Source organism: Podarcis gaigeae, assembly GCF_964106915.1.
Source record: "Podarcis gaigeae genome assembly, chromosome: 14".
Classification (NCBI taxonomy): domain Eukaryota; kingdom Metazoa; phylum Chordata; class Lepidosauria; order Squamata; family Lacertidae; genus Podarcis; species Podarcis gaigeae.
The window spans coordinates 38030839-38048011 of NC_139690.1; the positions used below are offsets into that span (position 1 = coordinate 38030839).

Here is a 17173-nt window from a genome sequence, read left to right on the forward strand (position 1 = left end):
TCTAACATTACAAGGTGGTGGGACTTCTGACACTGCCATTCCTATGTATCTTTAACATTTGGGCCTGTTGAGATATCAACTGCTTTAGATTTAAAAAGGTAGGGGAACTAAAAGGGCTTTACCAGGTGCTGAAATGAGACTCTTTGGTCTAATTTGTGGCATATTCTTACAATCACTATGGTGGCCTTTTTAATGGTAACTTGGTATAGCTGTTAGAAGGGAAGCTCCATCAGGGCCTCTTGCAGGCCTACGTAGAGACAGGTGATCCTTTGGGTAACTTGGTCCAAGTGGGGCTAACACTACAGATTTGTATGAAGATATGAAAAGGCTACTGCAAGGCAATCCTCACTGAATGAGAATTTCAAGGGCAGGTGGAATAATTCAAGAGGCTTGATGGTATTTGTGCACATTTACTGCTTTCTAGAGGTCCATTCTGCAATAACTAGCAATACAGAAACAGAGGTTCAGTGATTAGAAAACATGAGATTCTGGCCTTTGACTATCTCACCTAGGCACTTAGGTCTAAAACAAGCTCTGGATTGGTAGATATCATGAAGAGGTAGACCCGACGGGACAAGTCTGGGCCAATCCGCCGCTCCCTCTCATTTTCATTACTTCTGACCAGAATGTCACTTAGGAGGAGCTGTTTTTCTTTGTCTGTGCCACACTCTCTGTAGGCCTTAAAAAAAGGAAAAATAAATTGGCTACAGACAACCCTGATGATTTCCTCCAGTGTAGAATGTAGAGCCATGCTGAACCTATATTATGCCCTATTGGATTAAATAGGTGTTCAGTAATTGGAAAGCCATTGATTCAATATGCAAAGAGAAGGTTATGTTGTTAGATCCTTATCAGGAAGAGCTGGGATAGTAATAATTTTATTATTTATACCCTGCCCATCTGGCTGGGTTTCACCAGTCACTCTAGGCAGCTTACAGCATTTGTAAAACATAGTAAAACATCAAACATTAAAAACTTCCCGATACTGGTCTGCCTTCAGATGTCTTCTAAAAGTTACATATCTCCTTGACATGTGAAGGGAGGGCATTCCACAGGGAGGGTGCCGCTACCAAGAAGGCCTGATTGATTTCCTGTAACTTTGTTTTTCGCAGTGAGGGAACCACCAAAAGACCCTTAGAGGACCTCAGTATCTGGGCTGAACAATGCGGGGTGGAGAGACTCCTTCAGGTATACTGGGCTGAGGCCGTTTAGGCTCAGTCGGTAGAGCACGGGAGTCTTACTCTCAGGGTTGTGGGTTCAAGCACCGCTTGGCGTGAGTCTTGAATTTTTGGTGCTTGAGTGTCCACGGAAGCTTTGCAACATAGGAAAATGGGAGTAAACCAGAAGATGACTCTGTCTCCAGGGGACCCTAAGGGAGTCTCCCCATAATAAATAATATCTCAGTGACAACTGAGCACACCCAAAGGGCACCAAATGCCAACTGACCATTGGGAATAAAAAAGCCCAGCCACATTTTGCTGTGGGTCCTGTTGAGGCCCATTCAATTTACTTCTCTCCTCTGGAGCAGCAGGGGAGAAAGCATTGGCCCTCTTCTCTGCAACAGCCCTCGAGATATTTTGAGGAGGGCTTGATCTGCCTACCTGCTTCGTGGCAGGTTTGAATTCCTCCTCTCTGGAGGCCTGCTGATTAGCCAACGACAAAGCAATCAAAGATGTGAACTGACCTCTAGCAGCAGCTGTGGTGAAGGGTATGTTTTGGTGATGGCTGCTGCCATGGCAGGGCTGGTTCGGTTAAGCTGCTGGATTTGCCTCAGCCAGGCCTGTCGGAGTCCCGTCCCATCTTTCTGCACACGCACTCCACTGGCCCACCCACCATCAGCGCAGAAGGAGAAAGGCTGGTTTCCCTGCTGTTTCCTGTGGGAAGAGGCAAAGGGACAGGCTGCTTGAGATGAGATGTCTTTAAAAACCGAACAAAGCCCTCAGAATGTTCTAAGTGTTGCTCACTTACAAACCTCTAATTAGATAAACATGCAAGCATCTTCATATGCATAAACAATATTTCTGGAGAAAATCAAGTATCTCAGGAGGGGCATCCCTCCATGTGCATGTGAGAGAAACAACAGATGCCTCTTCTAAAACACAGTCCTATTGTTTTTGAGTTAAAAATAAACTCCCCCAATTTATCAGGAAGCAGTAGCAAAGAAAGTGTTCCTTTTTTCACCTGGTTGCCTCAGAAGAAGAGTCGAGATGGCAAGGTATGGATTTTCTTTTTGCAAATGGTATCGTATTATTAACATGCACCAGGTACATATGTTTGTGTCTCTATCAGTTTTTCTTTAATAAAGAATTGGGAGGCTTCCTTTTCATGCATGCTACTTGTGCACACATTAGAGGCATTCCGGCTTTATAAAACAGACACTTGCAGCTAAGGGGGTGGGGGGGGGGAAGAGCTTTGAAGAGAAACGAGGCTGCAAAGATGATCTGTGGCAAAAGGCACTCACTTATATGGGCGCTGCGCAATAGCTTTGGTCATTGCAGAAATATGCTGGGCAAACTCCTGCCATGTCTCCAGGAATGAGACACCGGTGTTACTCCAGAGTTGTAGCACCACCAGAGCCTGCAGGAACAACAAGCAGACAGAATAAATAAATAGGGATCATCTATGAACACAGACCTACATCCAACACAGTTACAATTAAGGCCACTGAAGTCCATGGACTTAAAGCATGTCCCAACTCTTGTGTCGCACTTGGGGCATAGCAAGGTTATCAGGAAAGCCTGATGTCAGTACTCAGCACTTTCAGGCAGCAAGCAAGGCCCCAGCACTCTTAAGAAGACTTACAGAATGCTGATACCCACCTGTCCTTGGTTCTCCCTGCCTTCCAATAGGATTCAGCTCTAGTGGCCAAATTTCAGCTAGCAAGGACCGTTTTGTTTTGCCCTCATTGCATCAGTCCAGGGCATTAGGGTATGGGGGATAGCAGCCAATAGTGGGAGGCACTATGTTTCGATAGTGGCTGCCATTTTGTTTTTCACACAGTGCTCTGGACTAATGCAACATCTGGAGGATTGTGGGGAAACAAAATAGTGGGCCAACGAGGCTGCTTTCCAGAGCAGCTCTGCCACTCCTTAGAAAAAAGAAGGAAGGAAGGAAGGAAGGAAGGAAGGAAGGAAGGAAGAAATAAGGAAGGAAGGAAGGTCTGTCTCACCCCTCTGCTACACTACATGGTTAAGTTTCCATCTGTGAACCTTAAGAGGGGGCCTTTGGTTGCTGGCAAACCAGGACATAAAGGCAATGGCATTCCTCCATTTGCTCTCCGCATATGGTAGCCACAAGTCTCTATGCATCATTTAGCTATCAAGGCTGCTGAACTATTGACAGAACTCTCCTTCAAGAATAAATCAATCCTTTTTTATTTCTAGAATAACTTGCGTAAGAAAACCTTGCTCACCCACGTGGTTCAGGATCCTGTTCTCACAATGGCCAGCTAGATGCCTATATGGGAAGCCTGTAAGCAGGACCTGAGTAAAAAGCACTCCCCACTAGTGACTGTCAGCAACTGCAATTCAGAGGTGCATTCCCTCTGACAGTGGAAGCAAAACTGGCCATTGATAGCCTTGTCCCTCTTCTCCAAAAGCTCCTCCCCTTACAACTGACTCACTCCTGGTAATTGTATTCACCTCCTGTATTTGATGCTCTGTCATCAACACTTCTGGGCCAGGCTGGAATCCTGGCACCTTCTCCTGCCCAGGATTCAGTGCTTCCTGCTGGTGTCCACGATGCTGGTTATACCTAAGCAGTTCAGATCAGAACAACAAATTGCTAGTTTTCAAGCTCTTGTGAGTGACAGGATTTATGTATCACAATGCTGGATTCTGGGGTCCAGAAGGGCTCTTCTGATGTTCTTATGAGTCATCTCTATTTTCCATGTAAAGTGCACTCAATAAAGCAGATCAAAATTACTTTATAATGTCTAAGCTCTCTTTATCTTTCTTTCTGTACGTTGCCTTTACCACCAGGAGAGAATTCAGTATTCTCATGAAGCAACATAGAGGTGGTGGGGATTAAACACGAGGCCTTCTGCATCCAAGTGTGTGCTCTACCACTGAGCTACTTGCCATGTGGAAGACAGGTCACTTCTCACCCCTAACTTAGCTGCCCTCCCAATACATGTACCATTGGTAGGCATCTAGTCCAATGACTGCCACGCTGCAGGAGATTGCACAGTAATCTTTCGGGCTGCTAAAGGGCAACATTCGGGTGAGATCAGGCACATTCTGCTGCTTGCCAGGGCTCATGCTCTGAAATAAAAGAAGACAGTGTCACAGACATGCATACACAAGAAGCCTTTCCGTAAGAACTTAAAAACAGTTTTTGGTCCAGCTAGGGAGGAGCTCAGCTAGTCCAGCCCCCCAGCATGTGTAGAGTAAGGTAAAGGTAAAGGTACCCCTGCCCGTACGGGCCAGTCTTGACAGACTGTGGGGTTGTGCGCCCATCTCACTCAAGAGGCCAGGGGCCAGCGCTGTCCGGAGACACTTCCGGGTCACGTGGCCAGCGTGACATCGCTGCTCTGGCGAGCCAGAGCTGCACACGGAAACGCCGTTTACCTTCCCGCTGGTAAGCGGTCCCTATTTATCTACTTGCACCCAGAGGTGCTTTCGAACTGCTAGGTTGGCAGGCGCTGGGACCGAGCAGCGGGAGCGCACCCCGCCGCAGGGATTCGAACCGCCGACCTTTTGATCGGCAAGTCCTAGGCGCTGAGGCTTTAACCCACAGCGCCACCTGCGTCCCCCTATGTGTAGAGTAATTTGTGTTAATTTTCTTAATTTAGATGTGGGTGTGTGGAGACAGTATATGCAGAGTTTGCGTTGCACAGCATTACAGTCCCTGTCACTTCCTGGGCATCTCACTGGGGGATGCCAATGGTGTGAGCATGTTGTGACATAGCATGCATGTCAGTAAAGCTATGGAGAAACCCAGGCTGGGTGACTGCAATTGGAGTTGCTTTTGAAAATGGTGTGGAAACTCCAGCTAGTGCAAAAAGGGTTTGAGCGATGAACTCATGTATTACCACTATAATACATTTATGTTCTCATACCCTGCCACAATCCCACACTTAGAGAAACAAAGAAAACTGCCTTATACAGAGTCAGGCCCTTTGCCCGTTTCAATACCATCTACATACCATCTACACTGGCAGCAGCTATCCAGAGTTTCAGGCAGGGGCTTCTCCCAGCTCAACTGAGACAGCAATGATTGAACCTGGAATCTTTTGCATGCATGCAAAGCAGGTGCTGTACAGATGAGCAGATGAACTATGGCCCTTCCTGGAAGTTGTCAAGCCATTGCTCCATCTAGCCTGGCAACAATTCTCCATGGTTTCAGGCAGGGGTCTCTGCCAGCCCTTTCAGGGGATGCTGTGGACTGAACATGCAAAAGAAGATGCTCTGCTACCATATTCAGAGATATGGGAACGCACTGCAAGTCATATTGTTCAACGTTGTTGGCAGCCAGCTACTTCCTCCATCCCTTTCAGGAGAGAGAGAGGAGAAAGATGTGTGTGTGAAAAAGAGGGGGGCAGGAGCAGGCGAGACAGGGTGAAGGGGGTGTATGTGTGGTCTCTGTGTGTGTGTGTGAAAGAGAGAGGGAGAGATGTGCTTGGGCAGAGAGGGATGTGAGTGAGAGGAGGCATGTGTGGTGTGTGAGATGCACATGTGTCTGGTCTGTATGCATGTGATGGGTTTATCCCAGATAGACCATAGCCACTTTGTATATTTGCCCGGTAATCGGGAATGCTGTTAGGACAGTGGCAGCATCATTGTGTGGGGGCCAAAATCAGTCCACAATCAGGATAAGGAAGATTTATCTCTCTTCCCATGGGAGGCATAGGCTTGGGGGATGACAACAATGAGTGCTCTCTCTCTTGTGTTATGCCACATCCCTATGCCAGCCATAGTTCTGTACACGGGCAGGTAGTTTTTCAGGTAACCTGCTCCCAAATTCTTTATATGTTAACAAGACTTTGAACATGGCCCAGTAGCTGACTGGCAGCCAGTTGTGATCTCTACTCGTCTAACAACTTTGCTCTATGCAAGAATTCCTGTTCTTCCCTGCTCACCTTTAGCCTTAATGCTTCCGGCACTCATCTCCTCTTGAATACTGCTTGCTGAAACCTAACTCTCTTAGTGCTGCCTCTCACTTACTTAGCTCTTCAACACCTGTGTAATAAGACAAAACTTCTAAAGCATACTCACATTTTTAGTAGGAGGTTCCCCACTTGCGCTTTAATGGATTATGGATTTTTATCACATCCTCAGAACAGTGATGTGTTGAGACACATTCCAGTAAGAAGCTATGCCTAAGCCTTCAATCTAAACAGATTTACTAAGGAGTAAGTCCCACTGATAACAGTAGGGCTGTAACTGTTACACTTGACTGTAGCAGTCAATTGTTCAAATGAAACATCTGAATTCAACCCCCCCCCCAAATTCCAGACCCAGAAATTGTCCTTAAATAAGCTTAGGACACCTCTACAACCTACTTCTACCACCGTCAGAGGTACTCCTCAATGCAATCCATGGGGTTTGCTGAGAGTGGCCATAGGACAGTGCTATCCAGGTGGCATATTTAAACAGCAGATACAGGAGACGCTATTACCATACCTGCATTAAAGAGTAGAGGCGTCTGAGAAAATCCCAAGGCTCCAGTAAGAGCACGATCTCCCTTTCATCTTCAGCCTTTTCCTGGGGGCCATCCTACAGAAACAAAGTCAACCATTTTGTCAGTACAGACAAAAGGCTCTTTCCCCACAGAGCATAATTTGGTTATGTGGCATTGACTGCCACAATATGTATGTAAGCAACTTCTCTGGCTTGAAACAAGGATGGGGAGCCTGAGGTCCTCCAGATGTTGCTGGAATACAACTCTCATCATCCCTGAGCATTGTCATGCTGGCTGGGGCTGATGGGAGTTTGAGCCCAACAACACTGGGAGTACTACGAGTTCCCCATTCCTGCTTTAAAAAGAGATTAGCCAAATTCATGGAGGCCTATTAATGACTACTACATACAGTCATGTACTAATAATCACTACTAAATGGAACCTCCAGACTGAAGGCATGTTACTGAAAACCATTTGCTAGGAGATTATTAGCTTCACACATCACTTGCTGACTTACAGAACCGTTCCAGAAGGAAATAAATGGTATTTTAAAAAATCCTTTAAAACTACTACTACTCCATCTGGCTCCCTGAAAGTCTTAACAAACCTGGTTTGATACTGGCCATGCTCGACTACTAGTCCTATTTTGCAGAAGGATCCATTTTAAAGTTGCTTCTATGTGTGGCATACATATACCGGTAAATACATTATCAGCTCAAGTTCTATTTTTAAGTTGCTTGTTTTTCTGCCTGCCTACAAGCACTATTAACAGCAGATGAACAGAATCAGGAAATGAGTTAAGTAGAAGACATTCCATATTTCATCTGTGCCTTGCCTAGCTAACAGCTGAGTTTTGAATACTCACCATGCAAGACATACTACTGGAGAGATCTCTCTTCCAGGTTATGCTGTGTGGAACTGCCTGAGGTTCAATGTGGTATTTACACTCCAAAGAATCTAAAGCTCCCAGCAAAGCATCTGAACCTCTAGAAGACCTGATGGGCAAGGATCATACAAATGGCCTGATTCACATCTTAACTGTATTATACAGCACTATGGGTCAGTGTCCCAAGCACTCTCCTCTAGACCTCAACATACCTAGTGCCAAGAGAGTAAAAAATTCCACTTGCTCTGTGAACCACCAGTGACACTGCTGCAGTGGATAGAAGCAGCTACAACAGAACCCAGTAACAAGCTGCATGCAAGAGGCCTCCTATTCCCAGGTCAAGATCTACTGGTAGATTTGCAATAAATCAGGCAGAGGGATCAATTCCCAATTGTTTAAAAACAGCACCAAAATAAAAGCCCTACCTGGGTCCACACATACAGTCATGTACTTCATACACTGATCAGGCCGTAAAGATTTCAAGGCAGCTGCGGCTTCCTTTCGTCTCTCTTTTTCTAGTGCATACTGCTTTTTCTTCCTCATTTTCTCTTCTTTTTGCAGTTTCCTTTCAAGCTTTCTGTCTTTCACTTTGGTCTGCACTGCTCTTGGTCCTTTAGGAGGCTGATTTTTCTTCTTTTTCTCTGGACTGGGAGAGCAAGATGCTACTTGGGGCACTAATGTAAGCAAAGGCAACTCTTTGGGTTCACCTGGACTTATGCATGTTTCCAACTTTTCTTTGTCCAGGTGGTCCCAAACACCAGCTGCCACATGACTCACAACAGCCACAGAGTCCTGCAATTCGATGTCACTGCCTCCTTCAGAATCAGAGATCTCCCAAGTAATGGCTCTTCTGACAAGCTGGCTGGTTCTGTCAAGAGCGTCAAGCTTTTTACATTCCTCCATGGTTTAATTTATCTTCATACATTGCCTCTTAAGAAAGTTTGTTCAGGAATGCAGAAGCATTTGCAGAGTCCCAGGCAGATTTGCAACATATCCAAAGATATTTTAAAGAACCTCAGACAAGAAATTTCCATGAGGATGCCACAAGTTCAAAACTCACCTGATCATCATTAGAAGCAACCCACAGTTTTAAGAATAATCAGACAGAAACTGCCATTACCAAGTCAACAACTTTTCAAGTAGTTTTATATATGCACACATATAAACGTAAAAACCTCACAACCATATGAAAAGCACAGATTCCTAGGAGACTGTACAAGTTTCAGTACCACAGTTAACTAGGAGAACCCACAACCTTTTCTAGAAGCAGAAAGACCATACTTAGAAGATGAAAGCAACCCTGGCCCTCCTCCAATTCCAAGGCAGCAGACCAATTCCCCTCTTTCCCCACCCAACTGCTGAGATTGTATAATAGTCAAACCATTTTTCTCTTTTTTAAGACTCTGCTGCTTCGCATTTCTAAGGACATATTTGTTATGCGCTATAACTGAACCACCGTCCCCTCACTGCGAATCCCGCGTTCAGTCTGCCTTCCCTCAGTAACCCAACCTCAGCAAAGACAAAACCTATTATCTGGTCGGTTGAGTGACAATAGAGAGTAGCTCCAAGGGATCACCAAACTCAGAATTGGGGAGTTAAACCCCAAGAGCTCCACAACATCCCTCCCACAAGCCTACCAACCACAATAGCACCAAGAAAGGTACATCCCCGCACCGCTTTCATTGGCAAAAGAAGCTATGACAGAGAAGCTTCTCTGCGGTGCAGCCTTTTAAACGGTCCCTGCGGAAAGCGGTTGTTGCGCGGGGGAGTTCCGCTCGGTGCTTTTCTTCCACCCCTAAAAAATAAATAAATGCCACCAAGCCGGGAAGGGGCAAGTTCCAGAGGACTGCGTTGCGGCGGAAGATGTAAGGAAGTACTCTGAAAGAATTGGCCTCCACACGGACTTAAAATAAGAGTCCACTGAGAATAGAGTGGAAGTGTTGCCTACCGGATGATTTATTGAGAAGGCCCGCCCTTGCTTAGAGCGCCTGTAAAGTTCAATGAAGAAGAAAGCGGAAATGTTTCCTACCGGACTATTTACAAAGCGAGCCCTGCTTCCTAGAGCGTCTACGGTCCGTAGCCAACCTCTACACGTTCAGTCATAGAGTTAGCAAGTTACACACACACACAAAAAAAAGGAGCGGAAATGTTGCGCACCGGATGATTTAGCGAGTTGGATCGCCTATGTTAGAGCGGTTGGATCAAGCAGTTGGTGTTAAGTGGTGAAAGGTAAGGTGGCTGGATAAGGGAGGAATGATTGTGGGGTGGAAATTCCACTTTTTATTTATTTTATAGAGTTAGTGGCTGGGAGGGCATTCGCATCATGGTGTCCTAGGTCCTAGTCTGAAACTCTAACCACTATGCTACACTGCTTCTGCTCCCAACCCGCGCATGGTTCGGATCATAGCTGTCAGCTTTCAGATTTGAAAATAAGGGATCAGCAGCCTCACCTGTCCTGGGGAGCCTCGAAAATAAGGGATCAGCAGCCTCACCTGTCCCGGGGACAGTCTATGGGATATCTAACAATCCGGGATAGCAGTGGGAAGCAGCAGGAAATGGCACTGGAATAAGGGAATTTCCTGCAAAAAAAGGGAAGGTTGACAGCTATGGTTTGGATGCATGGCATGTAGCCACCAAAAGCAGACCCTCCAAGTGTCCCTATTTTCCAGGGATGTCCCTGATTTAGAGAAGCAGTCCCGGTTTCTGATCTGATCCCAGAATGTCCTGCTTTTCCTTAAGACGCCCCTATTTTCACTGGAGAAATGTTGGAGGGTATGGAGTTATCCATCCATCTCAAGGCAATCCTGTAAAGGGAAGTTTTAAAAAAAAGTTTAATGTTTTATGACGTTTTTATATATGTTGAAAGCTGCCCAGAGTGGCTTTGGCAACCCAGTAAGCTGTGTGGGGTTTAAATAGTAAAATTATAATTATGGAATGGGACGTCCCTATTTTCATCGGAGAATTGTTGGAGGGTATGCAGAAGCCAGGCATTCAGTATTGTGGTTCCAATCCTGTGCAACCCTGCTGAACTGCAGGCATGTTAAGGTAGTTTTCCAAGATGTGTTTTAATTATTTTATTTATTTGTATGAAACATATTATTTATTCACTTATTACATTTGTATACCACCTTTCCCTACAAGGTGATGTGCCTGGTTCTCTTCCTCCGTATTTTACCTTCACTACAACCCTTTGTAGTAGTTTAGGCTGAGAGACATTAATTGGCTGAGGGTCAATCAGTGTGCTTCATGACTGAGTGGGCATTTAAATCCCTCATTATTAACATTCAGAAGGAATTTTAAAATACTATTGTTCAGCCACACAGTTGATGGCTGAGAGATACAGTTTCTGGCTACCTTGAAATTATAGGCTGTGACAGTATGTGACTTTTAAAAAAGACGTGTTTATTAGATGTGCTAAATGCTTTTAGATGCTTTCAAGTCATTTTTAAAATGCATTCTTTTGTTTTAATGGTATTATTTTATTGCTTTGCTGTTTACCACCCTGGGCTTCTCTAGAAGGAAGGGTGGGATGGAAATATAATAAATGATTATCTAGTGAGCTGAGTGGAGATTTCAGCCTGTGTCTCCCTGAGACACAATTCCAACATACTAACCTCACCTATGTTTTCATTTCTCAGACAGCCATGGCTCGCAAGAAAGTCCACCGCCCGATCGCAGCAATGGCCAAGAAGGTCCGTGAGTACTTGGCCCTGAAGAATAAGCCTCGAGACTCTGAGCGCTATGCGGTGGACTATGAGAAAATGACCCGTGCTTACACAGGCAAGCTGCTGCCCGTCCTGGCCTGGGAGGATGTGAGGAACGAGAACCGGCTCTTCACCCTACTCAGCCGGCTGCGTCTCTTTGGCGTTGGGCGGATGGTCACACGCAAATCCTGGTTATGGCAGTATGACGAACCTTGTTATTGGGTTATCACCAAAGTGAAGGTGGATTACACAGCCGAGGTGGGTGTTTTTTTTACTGGAAGGGAGTGTGTAAGGATTGGGTCCCCCATGATAACTGTCCCTTTCAGAGAGTGCAGATTTAGCAATTAAAGTGGATTAATGAGAACATAAGTGTCAGGAGTTCAGCCTACACTTGAGTAGGACTCTGGCAGAGACACATGCCCAACTGGCAAGTTCTCTCCCTCCTGGTTGATCATTTGGGAGCTTCAAAAGCTTTCTTCAGCCCGAACATCACAGCGACTGATTCCAACCAACACTGGCACACTTAGGGATCCACAGAGTCTTTGAGCATCATGCGTGACAGACCTCAGCAACTCAGCATTTTGGCTAATCTACTTTATTTACATATAAACACACATGGGGCACTGCAACATGGCTCCCTCTCTCAGACAGCAAAGAGAATGAACAAAGGACAATAGTCCAACTTCATGGAACACAGTAACACAAACATCCTGTCTCCGTCACTTCCCACTCTGTGGAGTCAAAACATATACCGTCATGTGAAAGTCAAAAATCCCATGACTGCAATAATAGATCAGGAATTCTAACAATAAAATGAGCTTGCTGGGTTGGGCCAGTGGGCCATCCAATTCAGTATCCTGTTTGCACAGTGGCCAAGCAGATGGCTATGGGAAGACTTCAAGCTGGGCATGAGCTCAGCAGCACTCTGCCCACCTGCGATTCCCAGAAACTGCTACTCAGAGGTACAATGCCTCTGACAGTGGAGGTAGAGCATAGTCAGTGTGGCTAGTAGCCATTGATAGCTTTATTCTCTATGAATTGAAAGCCATTTGAAGTGCTCTGTTGTCTTAGCCCAATGTATCCAATTCTAGCAATAGAAAGGGAATGGGGAACTGCACTGAAGAGTGGGGGTTGAAGAAATTATTTGTAGGAAGATGTATAAATACCCTGGAAGCAAATTGGGGTGAATGCTCATTGTCGTATAAACCATCTCACAAACAATTCAGAACGAATGCTTCATTAAAAAAGGACATCATGCTCTTCTTCCCAGAGGAGTCCAGGGTGCCATGTACATGTAAGCATATGTATTTCTACATGTGTAAAATACAAAATACAAATTCTCTGTTACAGAATATGGATCATGGAAAAGCCTGGGGGTACTTGACGTTTCGAGGTAAGAGAAGAGCTGCTTTGAGAGGCTTTAGCAATTAATCCCTTTTCCCCAGTGTTAAGAAACTGAAATTTGAAAGCTAGGAGCTAAATGGCACCTTAAACCTAGGTCACGGGTGTCATAACAGAATGTCTAGGCGCACTTTTTGAAATATAAGTATACAAAGCTGAACATGAATGAACTGCAGCTAAAATCTTAAGTTCATTTTTCACATGGTCTAGTCCTCATCTGAAGACTGCAAAAAACAAAGCCGTGCTTCCCCTGCCCACCCACTTAAAGTTCTTAAGAATATTATGCTGAAGAAAACGCTGCCTTTCTGTAAGGTCAGCTGAGAGGCAGAATCGATCAGCTTACCTGACACTGCAGTGATTTCTTGAAAGTCGAGGAGGCAGGAATTTCTCCTCCCACACCTCAGCACCAGCAGTGGTAGTTTTAAGCTGAAATCTTAGGCGCAGTACTGCACCCAGAGCTCAGAAACTGCTCGTGCTAATGAAATTCCCAGTTGCAAAATGCACCTGGAATAATGGGAGTTTCGAACACTGCTTTTTCCAGGGAACTCTGAGAAATGTGACTCTGTGAGGGGAGCAGGGGTCTCCTAACAACTCTCAGCACCTTTAGCAAACTATGCTCAGGTTTCTTTGGCGAAAACCATGACTGTTTAAAGTTGTATGATATTGCTTTAAATCAGGGGTCAGCAAACTTTTTTAGCAGGGGGCCGGCCCCCTGTCAGTCAGACCTTGTAGGGGGCTGGACTATATGGGGGGGGGAATGAACAAATTCCTGTGCCCCACAAATAATCCAGATGCATTTTAAATAAAAGCATACATTCTACTCATGTAAAAACACCAGGCAGGCCCCACAAATAACCCAGAGATGCATTTTAAATAAAAGGACACATTCTACTCATGTAAAAACACACTGATTCCTGGACTGTCCTCAGGCAGGCTGGATTTAGAAGGCGATAGGGCCGGATCCGGCCCCTGGGCCTGAGTTTGCCTACCCATGCTTTAAATACATAGTGGAAATGGGGCCTTATTTAAGAAACCCAATGGGTTCTGAGATTAACAAGCATTGCCTTAGGCCAATGGTGAAGAATCTTTGGCCATGGACCTAACTAGTTTCTTATTCGGTCTCCCAACACTTGCTTCCTCAAGCACTATGCCCTACCCCATATATCAGGCTTCCTCAACCTCGGCCCTCCAGATGTTTTTGGCCTACAAATCCCATGATCCCTAGCTATCAGGACCGGTGGTCAGGGATGATGGGAACTGTAGTCTCAAAACATCTGGAGGGCCAAGTCTGAGGAAGCCTGCCATACATGGTGTCAATTTTGATCTCAGGTGTGGGCCCCGGGGAAGACATGGCTGCAAGAGAACAATTGACAGATGCATTCTAAGGCTCCTAATCAGAGCTTCCAGGTGACGTTTATCGCTGCCAACAGCAGGACTTGGGAGTCGTGATGACATCAGATGACTGACAAGTGGGTGGCTCTGCCCACCATCAAAGTAAACAGGCTGGGGAACTTGGAGTCCACGTCTCCATCCAGATCCTTTCCCACAGCCCTGCCTTCGACTGTGCAGGGTCAAATATATATTTGTGTTCATGGGGTCTAGAAGCCTCCCTTTGTTTGAAACAGAAAAGAAATAGAAGTTGAGATTCTGGGACAAGTTCCACATTCTGTATTTAGCCTGTGCTCCTGCAGAACTGTTGTGTATGCAAGGGGTCTAATGTAGGGTTACCTGGGAGTAAGGCCTATTGAACTCAGTGGAACTTACTTTGGAGTTGGCATCCCTAGGCCTGCACTGAAACTCTTGGGCGTTCTTTTGCTACTTGATGGCTACAGAAGTTGTGACTAGGTGGCAGCTCAATTTTGACCCTACTTACCTGGGTCACTTGTGGATGAAGGATGCCCTGCAGGTCACTGCCACCTGTGTGTGGGGGTGTGTGTGTGTGAAATGTAGGAATGTGAACATTTCCTGTGTGTGATTTGCCCATAGCTCTCTTCACCGTGTCAACTTCTCCTTAGGCAAAACAGAAAGCGAAGTGAAAGAGATCGACAAGGCCATGTATCACGATTGGCGCATGGTACCAAGGCATGAGGAGGAGGCCTTTAAGATTTTCATGCCTGTGGAGGAGGAAACGGTTCGCTACGTCCCCTACCCACCACTACTGCGGGCCATGATCCTCGCTCAGCAGCGGCAGGATAACCTGAGCACTGAAGAGCCCATGCTGGACCTGGAGAGGCCCCTTTTCTTCCCAAGAGAGTACTTTGCAAATCCTAAGAAGCAAGCCGAAGGAACACCAGTGTGAAGACCTTACAGAGCATTGTTTGTTTTTACTAGTTCTTCATATTTATTTTTGATTTTTCATTAAAAAATTACGTTTGGAGGACATTCATGTATCTTTTAATAACAGAATGTATTGCAATAAATGCCGGAGCTCAAAATCTTTCATGGGTGTGATTAATCCTTGAACGATCTCATTTTGACTCTCTTTTTGCGCCGTCAGCGTTGGCAGCTTGATGAAATATGAGCCACCATCCCTGCTCTTACGCCCCGATGCCTGTTGTTGTTGTTTAGTCGTTTAGTCGTGTCCGACTCTTCGTGACCCCATGGACCAGAGAACGCCAGGCACCTCTGTCCTCCACTGCCTCCCGCAGTTTGGTCAAACTCATGCTGGTAACCTCGAAAACACTATCCAACCATCTCGTCCTCTGTCGCCCCCTTCTCCTTGTGCCCTCCATCTTTCCCAGCCTCAGGGTCTTTTCCAGGGAGTCTTCTCTTCTCATAAGGTGGACAAAGTATTGGAGCCTCAGCTTCAGGATCTGTCCTTCCAGTGACCTCTCAAGGCTGATTTCCTTCAGAACGGATACATTTGATCTTCTTGTAGTCCATGGGACTCTCAAGAGTCTCCTCCAGCACCATAATTCAAAAGCATAATTCTTACGCCCCGATGCCTAGATTGAAATAAAGCCTGTGGATTTCAATGGAGCCTACCTCTAGGCATGCATTGTTCTAATTATAACTAAATTAAGGTAAAGATAAAGGGACCCCTGACCATTTTAGGACCAGTCGTGGCTGACTCTGGGGTTGCGGTGCTCATCTCGCTTTATTGGCCGAGGGAGCCGGCGTACAGCTTCCGGGTCATGTGGCCAGCATGACTAAGCCGCTTCTGGCAAACCAGAGCAGCGCATGGAAATGCCGTTTACCTTCCTGCCGGAGCGGTACCTATTTATCTACTTGCACTTCGTGCTTTTGAACTGCTAGGTTGGCAGGAGCAGGGACCGAGCAACGGGAGCTCACCCCATCGTGGGGATTTGAACTGCCGACCTGATCAGCAAGTCCTAGGCTCTGTGGTTTAACCCACAGCGCCACCCGCGTCCCTATAGCTAAATTACAAGGCACATAATTTTGTTTCCTGCATCTAAATGATTGGTAGCTTTGCAGATGTTAACCAATTTTAAAACGAAAAATTCTGCTTTTAATGTGTGGCTTTTTGGGGGTGGAAGGGTGAGTATTATTATTACTTGGTTGCATCCTTCAAATAATAAAATTACTTCTGGCTGCTTCACTGGATCTGCTTGAGAACCTTTATCGAGAAATGATAGACTTTAGATAACATGCTTTACAGCAGTAACCTTGTCGAGCTGACATTTTACCGGCTTCTCCGCAAGAATTTCATGGGGTACTTTGTCAAAAGCCTTACTGAAATCAAGATACAAACATCCACAGCATTACCCTGATCCACCAAGCTTGTACCTCTATCAAAAAGAAAGAAATGAAGTTCATCTGGCATGACTTGCTTTTGATAAACCCATTCTGGGTCTTAGTAATCACAGCACCCTTATCTAAATGCTCATAGGCCCAATGTTTAAATATCTGTTCTAGGACCTTTCCTCATATTGATATCAAGCTCATCAGTCTGTAGTTACCTGGGGTCTTCTCCCACACCCCATTTTGAAGTTAAGGACAAGATTTGCCCACGGCCAGTCCACAAGAACCTCACCTCGCCTCCAAGAATTCTCAAAGATTATAGACAGGCTCTGAGATTACACCTGCAAGCTCCTTTAGGACCCTTGGGTGCAGCTCATCAGACCCTGGAGATTTGAATCAGTGTTCCCTTACCACCTCTTCCTATCTAGGGCTGCAGCTCCCTCCCTGCATCATTTATTCTGTTGTCACCACTTTTTGGCACTGCTTTCCTTTCGGGTGAAGACAGAGGCAAAGTAGGTGTTGAGCAGTTCTGCAGTCTCCAACAGCATTTTTCCACACACACACACACACACACACACACACACACAGCAGTTTGGGATTCAGACTTTGAGAGGCCTACAGGCTAGATACCTTCCTTCTCGCCTCTGTCCCCACTTCCTAGTCACTTGGCCTTTCTCTCTGGGCCCAATCTTAAATTAAGTTTGCTGCAATTCTTCAGTATATTTGTAATTTTTAAGATTAAATTGTCATGAAACTTCAGTATTTTAGTACATTTCCCCCTAATAATCACATTTTTGTATGCATTTTTTTTACTAATGTGCACATTTTGCAAGCAATTTCTCCTGATATTCAGTAATGC

General features: G+C 45.6%; 2 protein-coding genes across 3 annotated transcripts; one reads left to right on the forward strand and one right to left on the reverse strand.

The window, feature by feature from the left end:
• Nucleotides 1-394: 394 nt before the first annotated feature.
• EME2 (essential meiotic structure-specific endonuclease subunit 2) lies at nt 395-9448 on the reverse strand. Of its 2 annotated transcripts, none has more exons than XM_083711787.1 (8): nt 7933-9448; nt 7487-7616; nt 6624-6716; nt 4138-4262; nt 3642-3753; nt 2462-2577; nt 1685-1874; nt 395-679 (listed from the first exon to the last, which is right to left on the reverse strand). In XM_083711787.1, exons 1-8 carry the CDS (start codon nt 7944-7946, stop codon nt 509-511), a joined length of 951 nt encoding a protein of 316 aa, XP_083567913.1. In that variant the 5' UTR covers nt 7947-9448; the 3' UTR covers nt 395-508. The 2 variants fall into 2 exon arrangements, with proteins under 2 accessions (XP_083567913.1, XP_083567914.1); XM_083711788.1 differs by having other exon boundaries at nt 7911-9414.
• A 199-nt stretch (nt 9449-9647) lies between these two features.
• On the forward strand, nt 9648-15052 carry MRPS34 (mitochondrial ribosomal protein S34). Its single transcript, XM_083711860.1, has 4 exons — nt 9648-9736; nt 11146-11469; nt 12562-12604; nt 14628-15052. Exons 2-4 carry the CDS (start codon nt 11152-11154, stop codon nt 14909-14911), a joined length of 645 nt encoding a protein of 214 aa, XP_083567986.1. The 5' UTR covers nt 9648-9736; nt 11146-11151; the 3' UTR covers nt 14912-15052.
• The last annotated feature ends 2121 nt before the right edge of the window (nt 15053-17173 follow it).

What these genes read in the sequence shown, in the direction of transcription:
- EME2 (XM_083711788.1), bottom strand. Translation starts at nt 8,410, where the DNA reads ATGGAGGAATGTAAAAAGCTTGACGCTCTTGACAGAACCAGCCAGCTT. An exon ending in AGGGCTTTTATTTTGGTGCT is followed by an intron (nt 7,617 to 7,910) that starts GTTTTTAAACAA and finishes CTTGCCCATCAG; the next exon opens with GTCTTCTAGAGGTTCAGATG. An exon ending in CACCACAGCTGCTGCTAGAG is followed by an intron (nt 680 to 1,684) that starts GTCAGTTCACAT and finishes CCTTTTTTTAAG; the next exon opens with GCCTACAGAGAGTGTGGCAC.
- MRPS34 (XM_083711860.1), top strand. Translation starts at nt 11,152, where the DNA reads ATGGCTCGCAAGAAAGTCCACCGCCCGATCGCAGCAATGGCCAAGAAG. An exon ending in AGGTGGATTACACAGCCGAG is followed by an intron (nt 11,470 to 12,561) that starts GTGGGTGTTTTT and finishes TCTCTGTTACAG; the next exon opens with AATATGGATCATGGAAAAGC. An exon ending in GGGGTACTTGACGTTTCGAG is followed by an intron (nt 12,605 to 14,627) that starts GTAAGAGAAGAG and finishes ACTTCTCCTTAG; the next exon opens with GCAAAACAGAAAGCGAAGTG.